The sequence below is a fragment of the Thamnophis sirtalis genome, unplaced genomic scaffold (assembly GCF_051295495.1).
Source record: "Thamnophis sirtalis isolate CommonGarterSnake01/CBP01778 unplaced genomic scaffold, rThaSir2_p1.2 scaffold_13, whole genome shotgun sequence".
NCBI classification, from domain to species: Eukaryota; Metazoa; Chordata; class Lepidosauria; order Squamata; family Natricidae; genus Thamnophis; species Thamnophis sirtalis.
Genome location: NW_028261393.1, coordinates 8836707 through 8858881, shown reverse-complemented (window position 1 = coordinate 8858881; position 22175 = coordinate 8836707). Strand labels below are relative to the sequence as shown.

Sequence of the window (22175 nt, the reverse complement as noted above, 5' to 3'; positions counted from 1 at the left end):
GCCTCATCTAGTCTGGTGTTTTATGATCACTCGAGCAGAGTTAAGCAAGGGTTAAAAGCCGAAAAATTCCTGATGTAGATGAGGCACGTCATTCTCCTGCCTCCTCCTGTAGAGGGTGCTTTTTTAGAGGCTTTTTTAAACAGTTAAGCACTAAGCAGAGTCATCCATGGTGACTCTGGCAGCAACTAGCCCAGCCTGACCTCAGCTCTTGCCTTTTTCCTTTTCCTTTTTTTTTCTTTTCATGATGGCAGGCAAGAGCAGAGTTGAAATCCTCTCTGAAACAGCTGGAAAAGGTACGTGTGGGTGAGAGGGAGGGGGAGGAATTCAAACTTCATCCTCCTGGTTCAACTTTGTGTGTGTTTGTGTGTTTGAGAGGGGGGGAGAGAGGGAGAGAGGGGGAGAGGGAGGAAAGAGAAGGGAGAAGAAAAAGAAAAAGAAAGAAGGAAACTTACTTAGCAAAGGAGAAAAACAAATGCTGCTTTAAATCGGAACTGAGCATGCCTGGCTGTGGAATTCTGGGAGTTGAAGTCCACACGTCTAAAAAAATTGCTGCCTCACCAGCCATAAACCTCACCGCACGTCACTGCAATCAACTAACAACAGGCCATCCAGGAACAGCAAGAGCACTTAGATTTATTTACCGCTTCACAATGCTTTACAGCCCTCTCTAAGCAGTTTAGAGAGTCAGCACATGGACTCCAACAATCTGGTTCCTCATTTTAATGACCTGGGAAGGTTGGAAGGCTGAATCAACCTTGAGCCTGGTGAGATTCGAACTGCCAAACTGCAGGCAGCCGGCAGTCAGCAGAAGTAGCCTGCAGCAAACAGAGCCTCAATTTTTTTTTAATGTGGGGTGCAATAGTGCTCCCTTCATATGGCTGTGGTCCCGATTTGCAGAAATATGACCAAAATGCTTACAGGGATGTACGGGAAACTCACTGCCTCTCTCGAGCTGCAAAACACAACCCCCACACCCCCATTCTTGGCAGAAATACCAATTTAAGACCCAAAGGTGCTTTTTTTTCAAGAGGCAACTGGACGTTTTCGGTTTTTCTTTTGAAGTCGTTTCACTTCTTATCCAAGCTGAAGAAGCTTCATGGAGAAGTGAAACATCTTCAAAGAAAAAAACAAGAAAACTCCTGTTGACTCTTGAAAAAGCACCTTTGGGACAACCATGAGACTGAGAATCTCCGTAGGCATTTACCAATTTAAGAGTTCAGGGCTTAGACCCAATACTCAACAGATGTGTGTTGTTAAACGCTGTTTAACCACAATAACAAAAAGAACCCCACCAATTGTTGTTTCCAAGGACTGATATCTCCACTAATTCAGACCTGCAAGCCATCTTTTCTCAAGTCTTGGGGTTCTATTTCGTTGGGGGTGCTTCTTGGAACCCTGGCACTAGTACGTTTTGTGTTGTTAGTTGTGAATCACGTCTGACCCATCGCAACCCCATGGACAATATTCCTCCAGGCCTTCCTGTCCTCTACCAATGTCAGGAGTCCATTTCAGCTCATGCCTACTGCTTCGGTGACTCCATCCAGCCACCTCATTCTCTGTCGTCCCTTTCTTCTTTTGCCCTCCATCGTTCCCAGCATGAGGCTCTTCTCCAGTGAGTCCTTTCTTCTCATTAGATGGTCAAAGTACTTGAATTTCATCTTCAGGATCTGGCCTTCTAAAGAGCAGTCAAGGCGGATCTCCTCTAGGACTGACCAGTTTGATCGCCTTGCAGTCCAAGGGACTCGCAGGAGTCTTCTCCAGCACCAGAGTTCAAAGGCCTCAATTCTTTGGTGCTCAGCCTTCCTTATGGTCCAACTTTCACAGCCGCACATAAAATAAATTGTAGCATGGTTAATTAAGATGTGTGGACTTCAACTCCCAGAATTTCTCAGCCAGCACAGCAGTTCTGGGAATTGAAGTCCACACATCTTAAAATTGATGGAGAAACATTGGCCTGTCGGATGACACATAGCTTATAAGAGGAGGTATTTCCCATAATAGGACCCCCCTATAAAATAAACCTCAGTATAGCCAGGTTTATACATGCTGGGCGAATTCAGCCTTTGTATTCCACAGAACAAAATGAGATGCCCACTTCCCAGCCTTAAAATCCCTCATTTTAAATAATTGTTCTCCTTGGTTTGCCTGTCAAAAAGCTTTTGCCCACCCGTTTTGTGCAATTAATCAATTGTATTCACTTATTTGGACTCCTGGGCCTTCTCAAGAGTTAAGAATTATTGATCAATGTTTTAAGAGTTGCCTCTGCAAATTTTTGCACCCATTCTATAATCGCAATAGGTGTCATCCTGCCAATTAATTACATTCATGGTTTATAGTGCCAAGGTGACTGCAGTTCAGCTGTTGAAATCTCACCAGCTCAGGGTTGACTCAGCCTTCCATCCTTCCGAGGTGGGTAAAATGAGGACCCGGATTGTTGGGGGCGATATGCTGACTCTGTAAACCGTTTAGAGAGGGCTGAAAGCCCTATGAAGCGGTATATAAGTCTAAGTGCTATTGCTATTGCTATTATCCAAACTGAGGAAGCTGAAGAAGCTTCTTGGAGGAGAAGTGAAACGTCTTCCCCCCCCCAGAAATTCCAGTTGCCTCTTGAAAAAGCACTTTTGGGACAACCATGACTTGGGTGACCAAGAACCTCCATAGACATTTACCAATTTAAGAGTTCAGGGCTCAGACCCAATACTCAACACATACGCGTTGTTAAACCCTGTTAACAACAACAACCAAAAAAACCCGATTGTTGTTTCCAACGACTGATACTATATCTGCGCTAATAATTTTTTTTTTGTTCTATAATCATTCTATAATCACAATAGGTATCATCCTACCAATCAATTATATCCATGGCAGGCAAAAAAAAAATAAAAAATTCAGGCCTGAGATTTTAATACTAGTTTCTTTGCAAGAAAGGAATGAGAGCCTACATTTATTTGTTATATTTAGGCAACTACATATATGCTGTCAGCATTTACAAAGTGTCACTGAATTCCCCCCCCCCTCAGTAAACTCAATTGATGAATTCAATGGTTTGTTCCTTTTCTTTTTGCTCCACCCGTTGATTTTTAGATACAATACTGTCGATATTTCACGTTTAATATTATTTGTACAGTATATGTAAACTTTCTGAAAAGTGCAATAACTTACTTCACGGGCAATTTATAGCCATGTAATCTTGTTGCTGATTAACCAAGGTTCAAAGAACCAGCCAGTATGAATTTTGAAAACTTTGGCAGGCGTTACTCACTATCACTACTAGCAGCAGCGGGCAAAAAGGGAACAAGAGCTGAAATTTCAAACACGAAACCCATACCATGGCTTGTTTTCATCCTGGCTTGTCTTAAGGCGCTATAGAAGTCTGGTTCCACCTGGCATTAAGACATATTGGGTTTGGCACATTGTGTGAACTCACTTGCTGGGACTTAGCAGAGTAAGCCATTGATATGTGGCACCACCCTTTGCCACCAAGCATCCAAAATTATACACTGCGTATACACATTCTCTCCTTCTCCCTCCCTCCTTCTCTCTCCTTCCTTCCCTTTCTCTCCTTTCCCCCTTTGTCTCCTTCCCTCTTTCTCTTTCCTTTTCTCTTACACAAAACACAATTCCACCTTTTTTGCCAAAATTAGAGTGCACATTCATATTCTCTCTCTCTCCTTCCCCCTTCCCCCTATTTCCCTCTCTCTCCTCTCTCACACAATTCCTTTTTTGCCAAAATTATAGTGTGCATTCAGATTTACTCCTTCTTCTTCTTCTTCTTCTTCTTCTTCTTTCTTCTTCTTCCTCTCTCTCTCTCTTACACACAAAGCACACAATTCCACTTTTGCCAAAATTATAGAGTGCACATTCATATTCTCTCACCCCTTCCTTCTTTCTCTCCTTTTCGCTCTCCTTCCCTCCTCTCTCCTTCTCTCTCACAAACAAAACACAATTCCTTTTTTGCCAAAATTGTACAGTGCACATTTGTATTCTCTCTCCTCCCCTTTCTCTTTCCTCTCCTTCCCTCTTTCTCTCTCCTCTCACACACACAAAACACAATTCCTTTTTTGACAAAATTATATAGTGCACGTTCATATTTTCTCTCCTTCCCTCTCTCTCTCCTCTCTCACACACAAAGCACACAATTCCACTTTTTTCCGCCTATAATCTGCTCGCTTGTTTCCCCACATCGAATTTGCACTTGCCAAGAGAGCTTCGCTCACGGCACCAAATTCGATTTCATTTCCTTTCGGGACGTTTTGTGTTTTTTTATTTTTGTTTTTAGCGGCGGTTCGGCTGGGCCGAACCCAGCCACTCCTGCCGATTCCCCCGAGTTCGGCAATCCCCTGCGACCGTCTGGTTGCAAATGTACAACTCCTTAAGAGGGGACGACTTTTTTGCCTCCGAGGTTGCTCGCCCAAGTGCTATTGTGTTGCAATTGCATGCTTGAAATACAAAACCTGTTTGCAAACGGGCTGAACAATAAACAACCCACAGTCTTCTAGATAGAGAGCAGGAGTCTTCAACCTTGGCGACTTTTAAGACTTGTGGACTTCAACTCCCAGAATTCCTCAAGCTGGCTGAGGAATTCTGGGAGCTGAAGTCCACAAGTCTTTTTTTCCCCCCCAATCACATTTTTTATATCCTTTATACATAACGATGTGTGAATGTGGTAACTGGGCAACATACATCTCAGTACACATAAACATAGTCTTATTATTTCTAAATGTTGTATTTCATTTCCATTATTTCGTATTATTTAAACATGCCTTTTACGGTCACCTTTCATTTCGGAACCATCTTTCTGCCCTTTTGTATATCTTAACCTATTAATATATGATGATGATGATTATCCCCCACTATTTTCTATCCCTATTTTAACTCCCCCCTTTTCATATCGCTGCAATATCCAAAGACGTGTTTTGCACCTATTTTCTTGCTCAGATTTCCTTAGCGAAATCCAAGTTCCATCCTTCTTCCACGACTCAATATCACCATGGACAGTTTTAGTCCACCAGTCTTTAAAAGTTGCCAAGGTTGGAGAACCCCCACCCCCCCCCCCGCCTCTCTTTCTATAGAAGGACGAACGGGAGACTCCCGCTTCCCGTGACCTCAACCTCCCCGACTACATATCCTTTTAGGAGCCCATGCCCTTGAGCACCCGCGCATGCGCCCTGGGTAACGACCAGGAAGGAGGAAGCGAGAGGGGAAAAAAACCGAGCGCAAAACCCGAGCGCGCTCGGCTACTCCTTCCCTTCCTCCTCCTTCCCTCCCTCCCTCCCTCGGGCTCGCCTTCTCTTCGGGCAGCCCAGTTCAGTTTCCTCCGCTCTTTTCTTTCCCCGCGTTGTAAAAGAGGGGAGAGGGGGGAAGCACACACACACGAAATCCAACACGGGCGCAGCCAACCCCCCGCGGCGCAACACTGTTGCCGCAACGTTCGATCGAACCCCGCCGCGTTCCATCCAGCGAGGCAACGTTCCATTTCTCCCCCTCCCGCCCCGCCCCGGATCGTCGCAACGTTCTATCCCCTCCCCCTCCCGCTCCGCTGTTGTTGCAACGTTCCACCCGCCGCCCGCCGACGTTCCAAAGCAGGCCGCGGACGTTCCATCGGGCGGAGAGAGAGAGAGAGAAAGAGGGAGCTGCGCCTTGCCGAGCCCGTCGTCCTTCCTCCTCCTCCTCCTCCTCCCTGCCGCGGCTTTCCCACGCTTCCCCCCCTCACGTGTCCCGGGCTCCCAGCTGGGGAAAGAAGGAAGGAGGGAGGGAGAAAGAGAGAGAGAGAGAGAAGCGCTCTCGCTGCTCGCTCTTTCCTTCTCACATGACCCGAGTGTTTGTCCCCGTGATCAGCGCCTCGGCTCCCGTGTCTCCTCCGCGTCCCCTCTACCTCCATCCGGCGTGAGATTTAAAAACTCGTCCCCTCCTTCTCCTGCTTCCCTCCCCCCCCACCCGTCCCTTTTGGGGGCTCCCCCTCCCTCCCCTCTTCCCCCCCTTCCCCTTCCCCTCTCCCCCCCCCCTCCATGGACATGCTGGAACCCGGTCTGGATACAGCCACCGCCTCCGCTGCTTCCAGGTAAGGGCAGGAGAAACCCCCCCTCTCCATAAGGCCCCCACCCCTGATTGGGTTCCTTGTCTTCCGCGGGGATCGCGGGCTTTCCGGCCTCTCGGGCCTACGGAGAGATGGGGGAGGGGAGGGAGAGAGAGTGAGAAGGGAGATCCAGCGACGATCCACCGCCTCGCCTGCTTCTGCGGTGGAGGAGGAGGTGGCGGCGGCGGCGGCGATCGGGGAGGGTGGGGAGAACAAAATGGACGATACGGCAGACGGTCCTCTCTTTCTGCCCCTGGGGGAGATAAAAGGGACGCTTCCGACGAAAGAAGGGGGGTCGTAGAGCTGCCAGGTTGGGGGGTGGGGGAACCAAGCGGGATCTCTTTAACGCCGGGAGGGAGGGGGGGTTCCAACTTATGCTGGCCGAGGTGGGATTGATTGATTGTATTTGTATTTATTTCGTTTTGTCACTCAGTGTGCAGGATGACAGGAGTAAGAATCCAGGAAATGGGTCCCAGTAAATGGGGACAGTAGGACAGGGAGGTTAGGCACCCTGGGGCACTTATGCATGCCTCTTGGCTTTCCGGGGAGGGGGGTGGTCTGCTTGGACGGACTACAACTCCCATCCTTCCCAGTGGCTGGCTTCGGAGGGCTGGGGGTCTGCATTGGCCAAAAGGTGAGCTGGGAAAAGACTGGAGGGAGAACGAGGGTGGGATTTCCCTTCTTGTCGCCCCCCCCCCCCCAAATCGGTCCCAGATAGGAAATGTTTGGGGCGATCCAGAAAGGAAGAAGAAGGGGGGGGGGGCAGCCGTAGGTTTGGGTGTCCGGTGTTGGCTGTCACACTGAAAAAGGGCAGCCAGGCAGAGATTGGTTGGCTGGCGTCAAAGAGGGTGGGAGGGGTGTGTGTGGAAGGACAGCCCCACACCCAGATCCCTGCTGTCAAACAGGGATGGGAAGTCGTCAGGGCGAAAAGGAGGGGGGGCAACAAGGGGAATTTAAAACAGTGGTCACCAACCGGGAGCCCGTGAACCATTGGTGGTTCGTGAGAAAATTCAAGTGGTCTGCAGAAAAATTATTTGCATTTTTTATAGTGCACTAAATACTATTTAACTTTTTTTAAAAAATCCATATTAGAGGATTTAAAATTATGACTTTAGTGTGGTCCCCGAGGGCCGAAAGGATGGCGACCCCTGCTTTAAAACACACCCGGGTTCTAGATTCGGATCAGGGATTCGTGTTCTCGTGTCTATGGAGGTTCTCGGCCATCCAGGTCGTAGTTATTCCAAAGGTGATTTTTTTCAGGAGGCAACTGGACTTCCTTGTTTCTTTTCTTTTGAAGACCTTTTCGCTTCTCATCCAGGAAGCTTCTTCAGCTCTGATTGGATGGTGGTGAGGAATGGAAGGGTGGAATTGGATGGTGGTGAGGAATGGAAGGGATGCAAATGCCTAGCTGATACTTCAGCTAGGCATTTGCATCCTTTTAGAGCAGTGTCTCTCAACCTTGGCGACTTTAAGTCCTGTGGACTTCAACTCCCAGAATTCCCCAGCCAGCGCAGCTGGCTGGGGGATTCTGGGAGTTGAAGTCCACAGGACTTAAAGTCGCCAAGGTTGAGAGACACTGTTTTAGAGGGTGGTTGAATCACCTCAGGTGACCCTGAAGAGGACACAGATAAACCTGTACCTGCTTCCACGGCCCTCTAAAAGGATGCAAACGACCAGCTGCCTGCAAGGAATATAAATCCTTCCATTCCCCACTCTCCTGTCAGAACTGAGGAAGCTTCTTGGATAAGAAGCGAAAAGTCTTCAAAAGAAAAATAAAAGTTGCCTCCTGAAAAAGCACTTTGGTGCTATCCGTGGTTTCATCTGGCCTACCTTGTGGGGTTGTTAGGCAGATCTCCCTTTCGGGTAGGGGCTGTTTGTCAGAAGGGCACGTGGTTACAGAAAGGCAGGCAGTCCAGGTGTGTGTGTGGGGGGGGGGGGAAGCAGCATGAAACTCTGAACAGGGAAGGGGTGGGATGTGGGCTGAGTGCCCACATTCTCTCTGGGTGTCTTCTTCGCCCTCAAAATGCAACCTGGCTGGCTTGCGCAATACACTTAATCTTAGTATTGGTTCAGATCGTTCACCCAGATCTGGGACAGAGAATAATTCTCACATCCACACAGCAGTGCTGACAAAGCAGTGCGCGGGCCAGGTGACGCGCCTTTCCGGCAAACAATCACACTTCTTAAGATTTATATTCTGCTTTTCACTCAGCATCTGCAAGCCGGCTGTGTAGTGTTTTCATCTATTTCTCTTCCTCCCTTTCCCCCCCTCCCCTCCCCCACCATCAAGTTTCTGCGGTAGAAAATTTTTTATTTTCCATTTTTCATAGCATATAAATCACATGTATACTAATTACATAGTCAATATCGTGTTGTATTATTAAGTAATTACATCAATTCATCTTAACATCAACTACCAAAGAAAGAAAGAAAGAAGAAAGAAAGAAAGAAAGAAAGAAAGAAAGAAAGAAAGAAAGAAAGAAAGAAACCAGTTATTGGCTCTTCTGCTCTCCATACACCATATTTATACCTTATACGACACTTTCTTCCCCTTCTCTCCTCCCCCTTTCTACATCCTTTCCTCCCTCCATCATTTTCTACTCTACGTCCCCTTCCTTTCTCCTTCTCCTCTCTCCCCTTACCACCCCTCCTTATACACCTCATCTTCCCCTTCACTCTCTCCTGTCCCTCTCTTCCTATCTTTCTTCTCTCCTCTGCTTCCCACTCTTCTAGATCCTGTCTTCCCTCCATCATTTTCTCCTCTATTTCCCCTTCCTTTCTCCTTCTCTCTCCCCTTACCACCCCTCCTTATACACCTCATCTTCCCCTTCACCCTCTCTCCTGTCCCTCTTTTCCTATCTTTCTTCTCTCCTCTGCTTCCCACTCTTCTAGATCCTGTCTTCCCTCCATCATTTTCTCCTCTACTTCCCCTTCCTTTCTCCTTCTCTCTCCCCTTACCACTCCTCCTTGTACACCTCATCTTCCCCCCTCCCCGTCTCTCCTGTCCCTCTCTTCCTATCTTTCTTCTCTCCTCTGCTTCCCACTCTTCCTCTAATTCGCTTGGTGTATTTCAGCTTCAGAGCAAACTCCCTTTTGGGTTGATGGTATTTATAATTCCATTTCAATATACATAAAAAAGAAAAAATAGCAGTGTACATGTACAATCACAATACCTTAAAGTCCAACATCCCCTCCTCCAACTTAGTAAACTCCGCTCCCTCCCCCCCAACCTTCCCAACCTCCCCCCCCCCCGACTTCCCAGAACCAATACAAGGTATAAATCTTTAACAAATACAGTTTAAAAAATACTTAAAGAGAAAGTAGAAAATTAATAACGTCTTTGAATTGAGCTTAGCTCCCACCATCAAGTTTCTGGATGCTATCATAAAAAGAGGACTTAGCTTGGGATAGCAATAGCAGTTAGACTTATATACCGCTTCATAGGGCTTTCAGCCCTCTTGAAGCGGTTTACAGAGTCAGCATATTGCCCCCCAAAAACAATCCGGGTCCTCATTTTACCCACCTCGAAAGGATGGAAGGCTGAGTCAACCTTGAGCCGGTGAGATTAGAACCGCTGAACTGCAGATAACAGTCAGCTGAAGTGGCCTGCAGTACTGCACCCTAACCACTACGCCACCTTGGCTCTGGCCGAAAGGGCCCAGCAGAGATTAAACTACCTGGGACTTCTCAAGAAACAACAACTTAATGAAAAACTGCTGATGACCTTCTACCAATGAGTATTTTAACTCATTGCACCTGTGTATGATTTGCCAATTGCCCAGTGGCAGATAGGACAGTGCTTCAGAGGGTCAACATCATTGCCCAGAGGATCATTGGTTGCCCCTCTTCCCTCTTTGGAAGAGCTTTTTAGCTTCCGCTGCCTTAAGAAAGTTCAAAACATTCTTAAACATCCATTTCATCCTAGGCACTTTTTTTTTGAACTATTACCATCTGGCAGACGGTACAGGGCAATAAAAACAAGGACAGATAGGCTGGAAAAAAAACAGCTATCCCAGGGCAGTAACTATATTGAATTCTACTGCATAGTGCAAAATTAATGCAATAGCAGAGTTTTTCAATCCAGTTGTCTAGAATGTGCAGGGTGTGTGTTTGTGTTTTGTTTTTATAGTTACAATGTACACAGGATGGCATTTCATTTACGTGCAGGAAGTAAAGTAAAGTAATAAAGTAAACTAAACTAAACAACAGCAACTCCATGTGGTTGGCTGGATTGAGGCCGTGGCTGAGCCCTGGATCTCTCCTTCGCCTAGTCCCAGTATTTTAACTACTACACCCCACTGCCTTTTTCAGCCACTACTGTATCGTGCCAAAGCAGAATAAAGTGATTGTGCCAGAATCAGGCAGGCTGTTCAAAATTCCTTGGAGGGGAATGAGTATGCTGAAATGCTAAATAATTCAGCCTTGATATTTTATAGACTTGCTTCATCATTAAAGCGGTTAGAAATTGTAGGAACGTCAGCCAGTGTGTGGCAAAGTCTTCTTCTGATAGTCTGTAGAGCTTCTCAGTCATCTGGGTCAGGGTTGTCCCAAAACCTTTTTCAGGAGACAATTGGACTTTCTTGGTTTTTGATTTGAAGATGTTTCGCTTCTCATCCAGGAAGCTTCTTCAGCTTTGACAGGATAGTGGGGAGTGGAAGGAGATAGGTAGGTAGGTATGTAGGTAGGTAGATGATAGGTAGGTAGGTAGGTAGGTAAGAAGGTAGGTAGGTAGGCAGGTAGGAAGGAAGATAGATAGATAGATAGATAGATAGATAGATAGATAGATAGATAGATAGATAATAGATAGATAGATAGATAGATGATAGATAGATAGATAGATAGATAGATAGATAGATAGATGATAGATAGATAGATAGATAGATAGATAGATAGATGATAGATAGATGATAGATAGATAGATAGATAGATGATAGATAGATGATAGATAGATAGATAGATAGATAGATAGATAGATAGATAGATAGATAGATAGATAGATAGATAGATAGATAGATAGATGATAGATAAATAGATGATGATAGATAGATAGGTAGGTAGGTAGGTAGGTAGGTAGGTAGGTAGGTAGGTAGGTAGGTAGATTTGTATTGCATTTTTGCTGATAATGGTTTTTCTGCCTGGAAGGCTCTTGGAGTGGGGTGAAAGGCAAAAGGGAAGCAGTATGCTCCCTCCCATATTTGGGCATAGCAGGTGCTTTGACAAAACACTTACCATATGTTTCAGAGTATAAGACACACTGGAGTATAAGACGCACCAAAGTTTTGAAGAGGCAAATGTGTGTGTGTGTGTGTGTGTATGTATGAATGTATATATACATGTGTATGTATATATACATGTGTGTGTGTGTGTGTGTGTGTGTGTGTATGTATGTATGTATGTATGTATGTATGTATGTATGGCTATATATATGCTGGTCTTGTATTTGGGTCTTTTCCTATGTAAGATTGAGATTGTCTTGGCAATAATTAATCAAAGATTGTCAATTTTAACACGGGAAAAAACCCAAATACAACAAGACCAGCATACCTACACCTGTGAAAATCTACGAAAACATTTGTGTGTGTGTGTGTGTGTGTGATAGTGATATACTTCTGATAGACACCCCTCAAAGAGACCAGTAAACAATTTTTCCGGCTAGTAACTTGGGGGACCAACATGGCTAAGCTTCAAAAAATTTAGCAAGTGGTTCTCTGCCTGGTTGCAGGATGGGCATGGCCTCGTCAGCCTCCTGCACCAGGGTATGGGGTGTGTTTTTGCCCTCCCCGAGCTCCGGAGGCTTCCCTCGAGCCTCCTGGGAGGGCGAAAATGCCCCCCCCGGGGGGTCTGGGGAGGATGGAAATGCCCCATTTCCGGTAGGCCCATTTTTTGCCCTCCCCGAGCTTCCGGGCACGTCCTGCACTTACCTGCATTCAAACGGGTTGCATGGGGACTCCTGGGAGGGGCGGGGCCAGCCAGGAGTGGGATTTGGGGATTCTCTGAACTGCACAGAATCTTAGCTAGAGGTTCTCCTCAACCCCTGCGAAACCCCAGCAACTCACCCCTGGAAACCCCAAAGCTCAAGAGTATGAAATTCTGTGCGGCATGCTTTCTCTATGGACCAGGGACGTGCGGTTAGGGGAGGCACAGCCTCACCACTGTCAATCATGAAAAGGAAAAAAAAAATGTAAACGGGAAAAGGCGAGTGCTGAGGTTAGGCTAGCTAGCTGCTGCTACACCGTGAATGACTGCCTGTTTAAAAAAGCCTCTAAAAAGCGCCCTCTACTATGAGGCAGGAGAACTGCATGCCTCATCTAGTCTGACTTTTTAGGCGCTCGAGCAGAGTTAAGCGAGGGTTAAAAGCCTAAAAAATCCCAAGGTAGTTGAGGCACGCAGTTCACCCCCTAGAGGGTGCATTTTTAGAGGCTTCAACTCTTCAACTGAGAGCCGAGGTGGCACAGTGGTTGGGGTGCAGTACTGCAGGCCACTTCAGTTGACTGTTATCTACAGTTCGGCAGTTCTAATCTCACCAGCTCAAGGTTGACTCAGCCTTCCATCCTTCCGAGGTAGGTGAAAAGAGGACCCAGACTGTGGGGGCGATATGCTGACTCTGTAAACCGCTTAGAGAGGGCTGAAAGCCCTATGAAGAGGTATATAAGTCTAACTGCTATTGCTATCAACTCTGCCATTCTGTTTAAAGCTGCAGCGTCGCGCTCACTCTTCGTCCTCTCTTTCTCCGTTTCTGATGCCCCCCACCCCACGCTCCCTCTTTTCCTTCAAATTTCCTTTTTTTTCTTTTTTCTTTAATAAACGCAATGCTCAGGCTCACTCTCTCCTCTCCCTCGTCACCCCACTGACTAAAGCGCTTTCTTTCACCCGCCTGAGCTCGGGGCAGCCCGCCTGAGCTCTGCCGCGAGCACAGGCGGGCGGAAGAAAGTGCTTAGGCTCAGGCGGGCGAAAGAAAACGCTTTAGTCGGTGCGGTATCGGGGGAGAGGACTGCCTCACCAGCCATCAACCTCACCGCACGTCACTGCTATGAACCCTTCTGGAATTTTGCAGTTAGGTTAATTGGCTCAGCAAAGTTGCAGCAGTATAAATTGAGGGGAAAAAAATATCTTCAAGGAAGGCCTTTTTTCTCCGGAGTTGGTGTGTCAAACTGGGCAGACAGCTTGAGTTAAGTTTAACTCCCCAAATCCCATCCAATTTGATGGTTCTTTTCAATCGCTTTCCCTTTTTTTTCCCATTTGACTCTCATTCATTCTCTGCTTCTCTCCCCCTCCCCTGCTTGTCCTTTAATTATTTATCATATTTCTCTTGCTCCTGGTTGGACTTAACCCCGAGGCTATTCCTGCCGCTTCTCATTTCTCCGTCCCTATTGATGAACTATATTGGGGCGGGGGAGACGTTTCCCTCTCCCACCCCCCCAAATAATAACCCAAACCAACCTGATTTGACAAAAAGTAGAACAGGGAGAAATCAGGAAAGGCAATCTATTATTAGTACTTGCTACTCAGCAGGTACTCAAATGCTGGGATGGGGTGCTGAACTGGCTCTGCATTTAAAGGCCGTTGGGAATTGAAATAGGAAAGTCTCAATAAATTAGGTTTAGGTGAGAAAGAATGACGGTGAACGAACCTCACCAATTGCAATGTTTTGGGGTACCCCTTTTTCACTACAGAGCCCCCTTTCTCTCTCCAGTCAATTGTGGGTGTTAAAGCTACAAACTGTTTAGGAGGTGCACCAAAATAAGAAAAGACGTCACACACATAGAGTAGAGTAGAGTAGAATAGAATAGAATAATTTATTGGCGAAATGTGATTGGACACACAAGGAATTTGTTTTTGGTGCATAGGCTCTCAGTGGACATAAGGAGAATAAAATACATTCATCAAGAAGAATAGAATAGAATAGAATAGAATTCCTTATTGGCCAAGTGTGATTGGAGACACAAGGAATTTGTCTTTGGTGCTTATGCTCTCAGTGTACATAAGGAGAAGAAAATACATTCATCAAGAACAATAGAATAGAATAATAGAATAGAATAGAATAGAATAGAATAGAATTCCTTATTGGCCAAGTATGATTGGAGACACAAGGAATTTGTCTTTGGTGCTTATGCTCTCAGTGGACATAAGGAGAATAAAATACATTCATCAAGAAAGAATAGAATAGAATAGAATAGAATAGAATAGAATTCTTTATTGGCCAAATGTGATTGGACACACAAAGAATTTGTCTTTGGTGCATAAGCTCTCAGTGTACATAAAAAAGACAAGATACGTTCATCAAGAATCATAAGGTAGAACACTTAATGATAGTCATAGGGTACGAATAAGCAATCAGGAAACAATCAATATCAATATAAATAGTAAGGATACAAGCAACAAAGTTACAAGTCCTGCAGCCATAAGTAGGACGAGATGGGAGATAGGAACAATGAGAAGACTAATAGGAATAGTAATGCAGCCTTAGTGAATGGTTTGACAGTGGCGAGGGAATTATTTGTTTAGCAGAGTGATGGCGTTCGGGGGAAAAACTGCCCTTGTGTCTAATTGTTCTGGTGTGCAGTGCCCTATAGCTTCGATTTGAGGGTAGGGGTTGAAACCATTTATCTCCAGGATGCGAGGGGTCTGTAGATATTTTCACAGCCTTCTTTTTTTACCCACACATACAGAAGTGTTTATGCATGAGAGATACTTGTGTCACCGTTTTTGTTCCATCAAAGGAGGTTTCTAAACCATTCTTGAACTAGGGAAATTCCTTGGGTAGCTTCTACTGTTTTGCAAAAGTTATTTGCAAATAAATAAACACTGGGGATTTCCAAATGCGGTCAAAACTGTTAGGAAAACAAGCATAAGACAACCCCATTCGGAAGGGGGGAGAGGGGCAGAGCTTCAAGGACTCAAGTACCACTCATTCAGCACCGTCATAATGTTGACTGGCCGTTAAGCAAGGATTCCCTGTACTTTTTTTTATTGATTGTCCTTTTTCTTTGTGTTTTTAAATGGTGTTCACTCCAGTGGCTTCCTTACCTGCCCATCTCATAGGAATAACTGCAACCATCGGTAGCAACCAAACAGTCTAAATAATAAATGTCTGAGATTGCAAAAAAATAATTCCGTTTAGAAAGAAAAGAAGAAGGAGCCAATTAGCCATTAGAGCTTGACCTGCCTCTAAACTCAAAAAGTCTAGGGCCGTGATGGGGAACCTGTTGTGGCCCAGCAGGAGCCGTTGGAGCTGCCACCAGACTCCGACAGCGAGGGGCCCTATGAGTCGGCTCTGGAGGATGTGGAGGACCCTGGACAGGGTTCCGACTCTGAGCATGGTGCAGAGAGACTGGTTGGCTACCAGGAGGCACCTGAGCTTTGGACCAGTGGGGAGGAGACAAGGGAGAGTGAGCCGGATGCCAGCAGTGAATTGTTCCTGGATGCCTGGCACCGAAGAGCTAATAGGCGTCAGGAACAGTTGCGCAAGTACAGGAGGTAATTGCACTCAGCTGGTGGTCATTAGGCTCCTCTCCAGACTATAAAAGGACTGCTTGTGCACACACCCCTCTTGCAGAAGTCAACACAGGAACTAATGTTGGAGAACATTATTGTGAGCTTGGCAGGCTAGATTGCTGCCATGGCTTATCTGTGCTGGATGGCTGCCCAAGCTTGTCTGTGCCGGTTTGCTGCCAAGGACCTGTCTGTCTGTTAATTAAATGCCGTAACTTATCTTTGGCTCGGAGTGTGCTTTGGTGTGGAACGAGGGGGGTCAGAACAGGAACCTATGGCAGGCATGCTGGAAATAGCATGCACAGACATTCTCTCTGGGCACATGAGCCATGTCACCTGTTACTCTTCCAGGTTCTGGCACGCTGGCCAGCTGGTCTTCACATGCGCAGGAGTGCCAAAACCAGAAGAACAGCCACCCGGTGCGCATGCACACACCAGGAAGAGAGTCTTCCAGTTTCTGGCACTGGCCAGGTGGTCTTCGTGCACGCATGCACACCAGAAACTGGAAGACCAGGGGGCCAGTTCACATGTGTGCAGAGGAAACCCGGAAGTTCGTCTTTCTGGCCTGTGCATGCACACATTGGGCAGTTGTTCTTCCGGTTTCTGGGGCGCGCTCCATTTCGTGCTGGAAAGATTCGCACAATGCTGGTCTAGGGAATAGCCAGCTCTTTAAAACCTTACAGAAGACTAATGTAGTTGGGGCCATTCCGCGATTATGCGCCATAGGGCATGCCCTGCAACATAGGAGGCACAGCCACTCTTGGGTCTAGCAAGGTGCCATTGCTTAACGGAGAACATGTAATTCTGGTAGGATGGGCAGAGATGTTTTGAGATGCACCGTCCCTCAAAATAGCCTGAAACTTCCATTTTTTGATCGTACGTAGCCCCGCCCACCCCCAAATTCCCACTGTGAGATAGGCGGCTGCATACATCGATTAAATAAAAATATAAATAACACGCCTTTTGGGGGGGCAGGCTGCCTGTGGGCCTTGGCTCAAATTATGCAGGCAGGAAAGTTTAGCAGGAAGGGAAGCAGAAGTAAAAAAAAATACACACACACACACCCGTTATGTCACAGGTCCCTAACAGATTTATCCACCACCATCCCTTGGGGAATATGACCCCCCCACCCCCGAAGGAGAAAAGATTCTTCTAAGCCTGTTTAACTGGATCTTGCTGACTTGCAAATGAGCTGAGGATTTTAGATGCCACAATTCACCCCCAAAATTTTGGCTTGCCTCCTCCACAAGCGGGTTTGTCTGCAAATAAGTGTATATAATAACACTTTATAAAAAGGGCTTGTATATCCTGTGCATAAGTGTGGATAAGGTGACCCTCCAGTTTTTTTAACCACTTATCCACCAGCAGCATATTTGTTCATGGTATGTGGGTTTAAAAAAAAAATTGGAGGGTTGGCTTATCCAGATGGGCTTATCCACAAATATATACGGTAACTGCTATAAGAGCTGAGGTGGCGCAGTGGTTAAATGCAGCACTGCAGGCTACTTCAGCTGACTGCAGTTCTGCAGTTCGGCTGTTCAAATCTCACCAGCTCAGGGTTGACTCATCCTTCCATCCTTCCGAGGTGGGTAAAATGAGGACCCGGATTGTTGTTGGGGGCGATATGCTGACTCTGTAAACCACTTAGAGAGGGCTGAAAGCCCTATGAAGCGGTATATAAGTCTAACTGCTATTGCTATACCTTCCTTTTGGACACCTTTGATGCTCTGCCTGGTCTGTAACAACTGACTCCTTATCAGTCTCTACCAAGAGTGAAGAATTAAGATAGCTGTTTTCCGGAACCGTAAGGCTGTTTCTCTTTCCAGTCTCTTGAAAGGGAAAGTTGAACTTGGGGGGTTGATATTAGTCCATGCATTTCCTGTTTTCAAAACGGTGGTGGTGGTGGTGGGAATATTGAGATCCGTGGGACGGGGGTGGTTTTGGGCATGCGCACAACCAGCAAAAGTGGTTTATCGCGCCACCTCTTCAGCCAGTAGGAGATGTTTCTTGGCAAGAAAGAATTATGGTCTAATAGGGAAGAATCTCTCTAGCTGAAGGTTGAACCGTGGAGTCCTCGATGCTCTCTTTGAGTTTGGTTGTTTGGGTGCAGGCGTTTTATTACCCCGCTAGGTAACGTCATCAGTCCCATCGTATCTGCAAGCCAACAGCCCAGCTCAGAGAGCACCATGGACAATTACTATGCCCAGCGTGGGTCCTTTGAATTCTGCATTGAACGGATGGAATTCTGTTAATCAACCTCTATGGAGATTCTCAGTCACCCAGGTGTTGTGTCCTAGGCTTCCCCACCAGCACGAAGCCAAGTCCTCGTCCCGATAAACCCCTCTTATTTAATTTACAGCGAATTCCTCTCCAGCAAAGTCCCAGCCAACAGTCTTTCAAGATAGTTCACAATTACCGACTTTTATCATGTTTGGAGAGTGGCCAGGCCGATAGCGTCTATACTTGGCAAGAATGCAGGAATGGACTAATTGCCTCCTGCAAACTCCACTCCCCTTTCGCTCCTCTTTTAGTCCCTATGGGAGGGGCCATTCACCATCCACCTGTGGCCTTTCTTCCAAGTTGACTCTTGGTTCCTTAACTGTTCCCTTCATCTGGCAACTCTGCGCATGCACACACTGGGAACAAGCTCCAGCTGTTCATCTGCCTCACCGATGTCTGACTCTGAAGGCAGCTGATAACTGTCAGATGGCCCTGGCCTCCTCTCTGCCTCCGACACAGAGCCCTCATCAGAGCCTTCCCCAGACTCCAGGACTGGCCCATGTCCCTCCCCAACCTCCACACTGTCCGAATCTGCTGCCAGCTCTGCAAATTCACCCTTGAAAGACTGTTTGCTGGATGTGAATGAGGGGAATTCACATTAGCTTCATAAAACAGGGTTTTGTTGGGACACGGGAGTCTGCTGTGTGATTTGGTGAAGCCTAGGTCAGAATATTGGGCAACCTGAGACCAGAAGCTTATTCATCATGAATTGGGACCCTGGCTCATACAAAGTCTTTTTTCTGTGCCAAGTGCTCCATCTTTGGCTTCTGATAATCTTTCGGTGCGAGTGAACATCGGAGCTGGAGGGCTAACATTTGAAGTGCTCTATGCTGCGTTCCTATAAAACAGGGCAGCAAAACCAAAGCTATTGTGCAGCTTCAGAGTTGCTTTTTGTGACTGATTGCAAAGTGCCTTTAAAAGGATGCAGCCATTTGGGGGGGAGTGGGGGAGAGGTCCTATATACTGCTAAAACTTTTCATCTGGCTCATTTTGGTCCTACGACGGTTAAAAAGAAACCACCTCTATGTTTAATTGTTGAGTTCCTTCCCTTCCCCCTATCTAGCAGGAAGGAAACCGAGTTGAATTCTTTTTTCTCCCCTTTTGTGTTTCAGCCACGAGAAAGATCAAGAAAGTGAAGATGGAGTTGAGCTACGAGAAGGTAAGGAGAACTCGTGGGCTGGTTCCAGAAATGCCCCAAACACGTTGCATGGATGGATGGCATTTCTGCAGCCAGGAGGGTATCAACATGGGAGCGTTTATATTTAATACTACACGTCTTGATGGCAGCAAGAATTTCTATGTGCATAATCCTGGAAAAATGAGGAACCGCCCATAGAAGAAGATGTAATTTGAAAAAAAAAAAATACTACTGGTCACTAACTGGTCCGTGGCCCACTGGTGGTGCATGAGAAAATGTTGGTGGCCCGGAGAAAAATTATTTGCATTTTTTATATTGCACTAAAACGGGGGTCCTCAAACTACGGCCCTGGGATGGAGAGCCGAGGTGGCGCAGTGGTTAAATGCAGCACTGCAGGCTACTTCAGCTGACTGCAGTTCTGCAGTTCGGCTGTTCAAATCTCACCGGCTCAGGGTTGACTCAGCCTTCCATCCTTCCGAGGTGGGTAAAATGAGGACCCGGATTGTTGTTGGGGGCAATATGCTGACTTTGTAAACCACTTAGAGAGGGCTGAAAGCCCTATGAAGCGGTATCTAAGTCTAACTGCTATTGCTACTGCTGCTATACGTGCAATGAATGTTTGTGTTACTGCAGAGAGTCTCCCACTTCTGGGTCATTTTGGGCGGTTCGGAGGGGGGCAGAAATTCCGACTTGGGGTCTGCTTCAGCCTCCTGGTGGGGGGCTTTGGGCGAAGGCTGGAGGGAAGCGCCGCTGGTGGCGAAGAGCCAGAGGGCCTCGTTCCAGTGGGACTGCATCATGGCCTGGAACTGGCTGACCATCTCAGCCCGCTGAGCCTCCAGGTGCCGGCACCTGGCCTTGCACTCCCACAGGTCTTCCCTCTGCTTGGAAAGCCTATGCTCCTAGTCCTCAGTGAGGTGCTTCTGCTGAGCCTCCTTCTCGATTAGATCCAATTAGAATTGAGCTTCTTTTGCCAACTCTTTCTCGTGGTGGCTGCTTAGCTCCAACAACTGCTTCCTGTTGGGGCCCTAAGGAGCCCGGGGAGGCGAGGAGTGGCGAGTAGAGGCCCGGCAAGACGCTCCTTGACGTGAGTGACATCGAGTTGGCCACACCCACCCAGTCACATGACCATCTAGCCACACCCAGCCTGCCAGTCATTAGGCAGATCATACAAGTGGTCCGCGGGATTTAAAATTATGAATTTAGTGGTCGCTGAGGTCCGAAAGGTTGGTGACCCCTGCTTTAGAATTCACCGGGTGTTGTTCAGCTTTCCGTTGGTCCTAAAGCTATCAATTGAAATCTCTTTCCTTTCTCTGCCAGGGGACTGCACAAATGCAGATGAACAGACAGCAGTGGCCATTGCCAGTGTCCAGCAAGCAGCCTTTGCAGACCATAATATCCAGTATCAGTTTCGAACAGAGAACAATGGAGGACAGGTAATGTCCATGTTGGGAAGGTTGGATTTTGGACTTTGGGAGGGAGCTCCAGCAGTGAAAGAAGGAGCCGAGGTGGCGCAGTGGTTAGGGCGCAGTACTGCAGGCCACTTCAGCTGACTGTTATCTGCAGTTCAGCGGTTCTAATCTTACCGGCTCAAGGTTGACTCAGCCTTCCATGGGTAAAATGAGGACCCAGACTGTGGGGGCGATATGCTGACTTTGTAAACCGCTTAGAGAGGGCTGAAAGCCCTATGAAGCGGTATATAAGTCTAACTGCTATTGCTATTGCTAAGACTTCCTTGCAAGTTTGAAAACGATGGAATGCAGCAGGCAAACGCCTCAATTAAGGGAATCCACTCCCATTTCTGACTCAGTTCATTGCACTCCCCTCCACTAAAAAAAAAAAAAGTATTTTTCGTTGCGGAAATCGTTTGATTGATTGAGAGGGCTGGGCGTCCCCTTGTCCCTCCCCCTCAATCCCACTTCAGCCAGAGGAGTGATAACGGCTTCTGCTCTTTCTCCCCAGGTGACATACAGAGTCGTTCAGGTGACGGACAGTCAGCTGGATGGACAAACGGATGCAACGGGGGCCGTTAGCGTGGTCTCGACTGCCGCTTTCAGCAGTGGCCAGCAAGCGGTTGCTCAGGTGAGAAATGGATTTCCGGCTAATCCCGGTATTAGTAGTATTGCTACGCTTGGTCACACGGTCAAGCAGACGTTTAGACTGGAGTTGCTGTTTTGATCCACCTGTCGAGTCCTTCCAAAGGCCCTGGGATAGACAGATGTTGTTGTTAGGCCTTCTCTGTGGCAGCTCCGGCCCTCTGGAACGAACTCCCCGCAGGGATTCGGACCTTCGCCTCTCTCCAGGCCTTCCGAAAAGCCGTCAAAACCTGGCTTTGCCGGCAGGCCTGGGGTTGATGAGTTCCCCTCCCCTCTCGACTTGTGTGCTTGTGTGATTCTTGCCTATTTTAATTACTTGTATTCTGTTCTATGTTCCCCTTTTCCCCCTTTTGAGTTGTTCGCCGCCCTGAGTCCCTCCCGGAGAAGGGCGGCATACAAATAATAAAATTCAATTCAATTCAGTTAGATGTTCTCCAAGGATGTAAGTTTGTTCTGAACAAAGCTGCCTTTTGCAAATGACTGGTGGCGAGTTTGTCAATGCCAATAAGTGTTCAAGTGGTGCTCCAATTATTTTGGGGTTACCCACCCAACGGCCCCGAATCGCTTTTGGTACGATCTTTGCATTCTTTTGCCACCGTTCTTCCACTTCTATTTGCAGGCCTTTGCATTTCCTGATTTTTTTTCTCCACTTCTTTCTCTTCTGATCGAGATGTTAAGTCTGGGGTGTGGTGGTGGCAGGTGCTTGTCTGTTGAATTCTAAAGTCCCGGAGTATTTTGCCTTCTTCATTTTCGATGACCTCTGTCTGTTTTGCGGTTCCAGCAGTTCTCCTTGCAGACAGATGGCAGGCATGCAAATTTCTCGGCAAGATTTCTCAGAAATGGTTTGCCCTTGCCTGTTTCCTGGGGCTGAGAGAAGGTGGCTGGCACAAAATCAGCTGGGCGGCTTTGTGCTTAAGGCGGGACTAGAACTCACGGCCTCCCACTTTCTAGCCTGGTATGAAATAGGAATAGGCATAGGAATAGAATAGAATAAGAATAAGAATTTAAATAGAATAGAATTGAAATAGGAATACAATACAATACAATACAATAAGAATTGAAATAGAATTGAATTTTAATAGAAATGGAATATAAT

At 46.9% G+C, this 22175-nt stretch overlaps 1 protein-coding gene across 1 annotated transcript in view; it reads left to right on the top strand.

The window, feature by feature from the left end:
* Nucleotides 1-5568: 5568 nt before the first annotated feature.
* USF2 (upstream transcription factor 2, c-fos interacting) overlaps nt 5569-22175 on the top strand; it is a 30304-nt gene continuing 13697 nt past the window's right edge. The window contains exons 1-4 of the mRNA XM_087727027.1: nt 5569-6061; nt 18961-19007; nt 20304-20419; nt 20946-21065. Of these exons, the coding sequence (XP_087583153.1) occupies nt 6009-6061; nt 18961-19007; nt 20304-20419; nt 20946-21065 (336 nt within the window). The 5' untranslated portion in view covers nt 5569-6008. The remainder of the gene's footprint in view (nt 6062-18960; nt 19008-20303; nt 20420-20945; nt 21066-22175) is intronic.